This window comes from Panicum virgatum, chromosome 5K, assembly GCF_016808335.1.
Source record: "Panicum virgatum strain AP13 chromosome 5K, P.virgatum_v5, whole genome shotgun sequence".
Classification (NCBI taxonomy): Eukaryota; Viridiplantae; Streptophyta; class Magnoliopsida; order Poales; family Poaceae; genus Panicum; species Panicum virgatum.
This window is the reverse complement of record NC_053140.1, coordinates 53072874-53079622: the sequence shown is the minus strand read 5'-3', so window position 1 is coordinate 53079622 and position 6749 is coordinate 53072874. Positions and strand designations below refer to the sequence as shown.

The 6749-nt window shown below is 54.6% G+C and overlaps 1 protein-coding gene across 1 annotated transcript; it reads right to left on the bottom strand.

The window, feature by feature from the left end:
* Nucleotides 1-1127: 1127 nt before the first annotated feature.
* LOC120708498 (expansin-A2-like) lies at nt 1128-2907 on the bottom strand. Its single transcript, XM_039993784.1, has 3 exons — nt 2660-2907; nt 2235-2547; nt 1128-1910 (listed from the first exon to the last, which is right to left on the bottom strand). The coding sequence occupies exons 1-3, from the start codon at nt 2796-2798 to the stop codon at nt 1607-1609; spliced, it is 756 nt and encodes a 251-aa protein (XP_039849718.1). The 5' UTR covers nt 2799-2907; the 3' UTR covers nt 1128-1606.
* Between the last annotated feature and the right edge of the window lie 3842 nt (nt 2908-6749).

Here is a 6749-nt window from a genome sequence, read left to right as displayed (position 1 = left end):
TTAAATAGTAAATTTGTAAAATCGTAGAAAAATAAAAAAATACAAACTCAACTGTTATGGATTCTTTGAAACAAGATCTACAACTTTTGTTACATAAAGTTTTTCATTTGATCAATGTAGCTTTCTCTATTTTAAATACCAGTTTAATGCACTTTTATTTAAATCTCAAGATCCATCCTTTGGATGCATGTCATCTTTGGCCAGAGTGTTGAAGATGGTGAGCATAGGCTTGTACAAAATTGGTAGGGCCAGAAAACATTTCTAGAATAAGTTATTAAATTAGATCTTGCAATCTGTCTAGTTTAAATGAGTTATTTATCCATGCTGCTATACTGAGTATTAGAAGCCATAACTTTTACAGTACCATTATTTTATTTCCTAAAAGCTATAAAAAAAGTTTGGTAAATTTTAGATAAGCATAACTAGACCAAATGAATTATTTCAGATTTTTCTAGGTACAAGAACTATTTTTCTTGATTTAGATATATTGATCAAATGAAAAACTTTATGTAACAAAAGTTGTAGATGTTATTTCATAGAATCCAGAACAGTTGAGTTTGTATTTTTCCGATTTTTCTACGAGTTTATATCGTTTTTTCAAGTTTACTATTTAATGCGCCCTGGGCGCCAGGACCTAAATGTAATTTTTTTTACATTTAGTTCCTGTCGCCCACTAGATGGGCGACAGACACCCTATGGGGCGACAGACACTCATTTTTGAAAATTTCCCTATTCGACATATATTTTTGAAATTTTGTATTTTTTTAATATAAAAACGAAAAAGGTCCCAACCAGGCAACCAGCCCAGTTCAGGCATTAAAGGCCCAACATGTTTACTGGGCCATGTTGATCGTGGGCTAGAAACGGCCTAGTTGGTCCTGTGGAATCGGCCCATACTACAGCAGTTTAACCCATGCCATGACCTTCACCATGGCGGCCCATAGAAAAAATGTTGGGTACTCGAAACATTCGAGCTGGCCACGCGAGAACAAATTCACCTTTGTGCAAAAGCGCTGTGCCTCGTAAATAAAGATTCTTGAAAAAGATTGGGAAATTCTTGACACCGCACACATCGCCATCGCAAGTTGATAAGGCGGCGACAGATCGACGACAAAAGCAAGGACAAGTGAAGGTCAACAAAGCACAAAGCATACCATATATACTGCACGTACAGACCGGCCATGAACAAGCATTGGTCACGGTCCCAAAGGTGCCATCGGTGGATATATAGATCCCCAGCAAACATCTCCCACCCAACCCATGTAACAACAACAAAAGTTACACGAACACGACACCACACACTCCCCTGCAGCTTGCTCTACAATAATCGGCCCTGCAGCAGGTTCTTCTTTTTTTTAATCGATCCCCTTAGTCCAAGGCTACACAATCACTCACTGGTGCAGAAAAATATTAACTTAATCCTACCATCATCGGAGAAGGAAAGGCCTAAGCGGGTGCTAGTGATAATAAGCAGCCTCAGAATGGCCGGCGGGCTCTCTTCTTTACTACGGCGAAGAGGCCGGCCGGTTTCCTTCTCCGAACGCAATGCAAACCGATGATGGGTCGTCCTCGTCGAGCGGCGGCGCGGGGCCGGCCGGCGGCTAGATCAGAACTGGCCGCCCTCGAAGGTCTGGCCGAACTGCCAGCCAGCCGGCGCGGCGTTGTCGCTGGTGACGCAGCGGCCGTCGCTGGCGGTGACCTTGAAGGAGAGGGCCTGGCCGTCGAGGAGCGAGTTGCTCTGCCAGTTCTGCCCCCAGTTGCGGGACATGGCCTGCCACCCGGTGGCGGAGCCCTTGATGGAGACGGCCTGCACGTCGCCGGCGCCGGCCACGTTGGTCACCAGCACCAGGTTGAAGTAGGAGTGGCCGTTGATGGTGAACCGGATCCCGCCCTTCTTCACGCACGGTACCCTGCAGCAGCGCCGGCCAGAGGTGATTATTGTCGAACGATCATCATCATCAGTAAAAGGGGGGGAAAACTGCAGTGAAATAAAAAAGCGTTCATCTAGGACACGGCACGAACATGACATGACAGGTGAAGCGTTGCTATCGCCGATCGTTTGCGATGCTTGCAAGTTGCAACTTGCAGAAATCACAATAAAATCGTAACAAGGCCCACGTAACATGGCATGCAAGCTAAGCCGGCCGTGGTGAGGTCCAGCCGGTCCAGGCTCGGTTGGTCCGAAGACCTGATGACACCCGCACGGCCGCACGGGCGCACGAGAAGCAACGTACCTCCTGTAGGCGACGGGCACGATGCCGGCGCGGTACTGCGCGATCTGGAGGAAGGCCGGCTGGGCCATGTCGAAGTGCGGGCGCGGCGGGTTGCACCAGCCGCCGTCGTCGCTGGGGAGGCCGTAGTTGGGCGGGCAGAAGTTGGTGGCCGTCACGGTGATGGTGCCAGGCAGGCACGACTGCCCGGCGTTGTCGCAGCGGAGCTCGAAGCACTGCCCGCACGAGGCGCCGTCGTTGAACAGCGCCGTGCTCAGCGCCGCCGTGTTGGTTCCGTACCCGGTGCTGTACAGGTTCCCGTACCCGCACGCCCCGCCTGCATGCAAAAAATACCAGTCAGCTCAGCTGTGTCAGCTATAGCTCAACGGCGCCGCCGGCCAACCTAGCTCGATTGACCAGCGGAAGAGAGAACCACCCCGACTACTCACCCATTGTGCCGGACGCGTCGCCGCCGCCGTAGAACGTGGCGTGGGCGCTCTGCCACCCGCCGTAGTCGCCGGCGGCCCGGCGGGCGAGGAAGCAGAGGGTTGAGCAGAGCAGGACGAGGAGGACATTGGCGGTCGCCATTGCTGCGAACACACACAGGCACTGCTTCTCTCAAGCTAAAGCGAGCTCGATCGAGCTGCTGATTAGGGATCGAGAGTTGCTTGGCTGTGAAGGGACTGTGCGCCGAGGCCAGCTACTTATAGGCCCCCAACCCAACCAACGGCCAGTGCCCCCGGCGGTTGGAATCGTTAGCAACTTTCGTTGAGGGCCAGGGGAAACCGAGACAAAAGAGATAGCGGGGGCGACTGGGCGGAGGAGCGGCCGCCGACCACGAGAGGCCCGGTGCACGACGGCGGTTAGCGCATACGAATCAGACGCACATGCGAGTGCCCGTCGTCTCCGCGCGCAACTAGTACATGGGCGGGACCCACTGCTCGGAGCTCGCTCGCGGGCGCGCGGAGGACAGGCCGGGGGTTGCCCGGGCCCCGCGTGCCCACATGGGTGGATGGCTCCCGGCCGGTGTCAGCCATGGGTCTGGGCTTATTTGGCTAGCGGTGAGCAGAGTGAAGAAAAAAATAGTAATGAAATGTGTGGCAGATGGGTACGCCTATCCATCTCAGGACGCTGCTCCTCAGATCATGAATTGTTCGAGAGATCATGAATAGTAAGCTAGCAGCGAAAAGACGGCGAACGCGAACCAACCAAGCCGTTGGAGCGCTGCACATGCTCAAGGGATCGGATGCCTTCCCTTTCCAACGGCGGGTGAAAGCTCCCTGAGATATTCGAAACTTGCGTTCTTCAGTTAGTATTAAGCACCTTTATTTGGGCGAACTCAGTTAAGCACTTTTTCGCTGTGCTGTGCATAATCTCCAAAAGCTGCTGGTGGGCGGTCGATTTCTGAGAGGACTTAGCTGCTGTTCGCCTTCTAATCATCTAATGGGTTGTGTTCTAGTGTGATCTATCGGAGGAAGCAGCAGTTAAAACTGAACTGATTCGTCGATCTGCATAAAGTAATCTTCCTGATTCCCGTTCGTCGCGCCGCGCAGTAGTATGAACACTAGCAGCTAATTAAGCTAGTGTCACAGCCGTTTATAGCCAAAACGATCAGACTAACCACCGGAATCTTCAGGCAGTAGGTGCATAAACAACTCCTGTTCCTTACCAAATATTCAGTGCTACGTGCGAAAACGTTGCTCATCCCAATGATTAGTACTCGTCGGCGGCGCCTGTCTGCTCGTCGCCGGCGCATGAAGAGAGGCTCACATGGTCGCATGAGCGCCGCGACATGGCCAGTAGCTAGGGCGTAGGTGGGGCATGACCCTGGAGTTAGTTTACGCCCAAGTCCTGAGACAAACCTGCAGGTACACTGCATGCGCGCGCAGGCTAAGTCCAAGATTTCGTCTGATCCGCCTGACGCCGAGGAGCAGATCGAGTCGGTTCAGCGATCCGCGCCATGTGGGCTGCGGCTCCTGCTGGACAGGTGGCCGCAGCAGCGCATCTCTTGCTCGATCAGTCTGCCCCAGGACCTGCTCAGGCATCGTCGGAGCTGCCAGAAATAAACGAGAGCTAGCTCACCCAATGGCGCAGACATTTGCCATGTTTTCTGCCTGCTTTTAGTCCAAGCGCATCTTTTTCTCCGGACACCAACCGAAAAGGTGACTTGCTTAACGTTCATGGTCGCCATGCCTCCCTTTCTTTCATATTTATCCAGACGAACGGTCGAATCAGGCATCAAATAAATGCATACGAGAAGCATTTGGAAGCTCAAACTTTAGAGAAACAGCTGACAGATCATATTCTTGCCGCCCGGGAGAGCAGGCAGGCAGGCATCGAGGATTCAGACGTTTCGATCTCCTTTTTTCAGAGCACGGGAACAGTGTCAGTGGATGTTCAGCTGGTGGAATGCATCGGCGTGTTCACGCGGGAGACAAGAAAGTTCATCGGGGTTAGCTTCCCTGTCATTCTCCTAGCTAGCAGGCTCACGCTTTCGCAAAAAGCAACAGCCTCTTCCGGGCCTGACGGACCATCCCTTTCGCGTCCCCACGCCACGTTAGTTGCACATGGGCAGCGGCCACCCGGAGATCACGGGCAGATGCCCCTGTCATCAGCGCTGATTCTGAATTTGCCTGGTTCGCCTTCCCTTGGAAGCATTCTAAGCAGCATGCAGCTATTCCCCGGTATTGGGAATTGCCTTCTAAAATTAAAATTAGCTAACTCTGTTATTGTGCGTGCGTAACTGCACGAGCAAATTAAGGGTGTATTTTGGTTTTCCTTTTTTTTCCCCTTCCAACCTTAGTAGCTTCATTGTCCAAAGTAGCATGAACGCCGAAATGTACCTGAACATCCTTAATTTTATCTGTCAGTCTGTGCGGTCCTCAATAGGAAAAGAAAAATGGTTCATCTTTAGCGGGAGACGACAGACGAGTACAAAACCGGATGGAGGCGTCCACGTCCGGTAGCGGCGATGTGATGGCTGCACGAGGGAGTGAGGGGGGAAGCCATGTGGGGAGCACACCAAAAATAGATCACAGGATCGCCCCCTCACAGTGACCCGAGCTCCGAAACTCATCAGGTCGCCCCGCCCCCGCCCCACGCGAAAAGATAGAGAGAGAGAGAGATCTCTGCAAATCCGGGAGAAGGCAACAACAGCGTGCTGCAGACTGTAGAGAGAATCCCGTAGCAGGACCGGCTAATAAGGCTAATGGTGTCGCGGATTCGCAGTAAGTACGTACAATAGTGTACACTCCATGATAGTAGCGTGCCATCTTCCTTGGACGTGCGGTGAGAGATCATAGCTGCAGAAGAGAAGGCCATCATGGGCTGCTGCAGCCGTTGTTAACGCCCTAACGGTTGGGTGATCGCGTGCCCAGCTTGATGGCTGCTGTCTCCTCATGATGGCCGGAGGAGCAATGGAGAATCATGGTCGCTTCCGCGAGAGGCGTTAGGGTACCGAGCGCATGCAGGCGTCCTGCCACCACTCATCAAACGCCTTGAAGGAGAGAACGAAAAAAATAAAAAGCGAGATCAGAGCCGGCCCGGTTGTGGATACCGACGGCGAGCCGGAGGAGGGAGGGAGGGAAAGCGAGATCGAACCGACAGCGACGGCGCGCGCGCCCCGGGCCTGGCCATGTCTCGCGAGCACGAGTGTGGGTGGGTGTGGGTCTCCGCGCGGCCGCGGCAAGCGAACGGCCGGGCCTCCGTCCGATCCCGTTCGTTAATGGCGCGCGAGGCCCGGTCCCCTAACCGAACCGTCACCGACGACGTGAGCCGCTCCCGTGTCGCTCTCCGGCGCGAAACCCTGCCTGCCGAGGCGCGGCGCCGTCCCGTCCCGTCGCGCGCCAGTTCGGACCCGTGCCGGTGCCGGTGGTTAGCTGCCGCCTGCACGCCACCCCCGTCCCGTCGTCGGCGGCCGGTCCTCTCGAATAGACTCTCGATCGGCCGCCCGCCCGCCAGAGGGGTCGCGTTTGCGCGGCTGTTGCGGCCATGTGCCCGCGGCGCGTGCCGAGGCGAGGCGACACCGCCGTCGCCGTCGGGTCACGCGTCGCTGATGGCTGCTGTAGAGGGCCGGTGGGGAGGGAGGCGTGCCGGCGTGGCCCGACCGGCAGGGGGCTAGGGGCGGTGCGCCGCCCGGCGGCGTTTGGACGCGTTCTCGCGGTGGCGCTGTTTGCAGCACTGGAGAGCTATGGTACCCAATGGGCTTTTTCGTGGAGACTGATTTTTGCACGAATAAGCCCAGTTTCCCGCAGAAAAAGTCCGCAATAGTCCCGAACCGGGCCAACCGCGCAATAGACTACGGGCCTGGCCTATGGTACTGGAGAACTGTGGGCCGTCTGAGTATTTGTTCTCTGTCCCGCCAATCCTATCTATCTTCCACAAGATTTTTTTTCACCACCTTCCAATGTTTGAGATTTGTACAATTAATCACAACCGTTGATTCACCTCAAACCCTGCCTCTCTCCCTTCACTCTCCCCGCCGCCGTCACCATCGGCCGCCAGCGCCGCACCCCCGCGGGCCGCGGCTCCCGCTGCCAC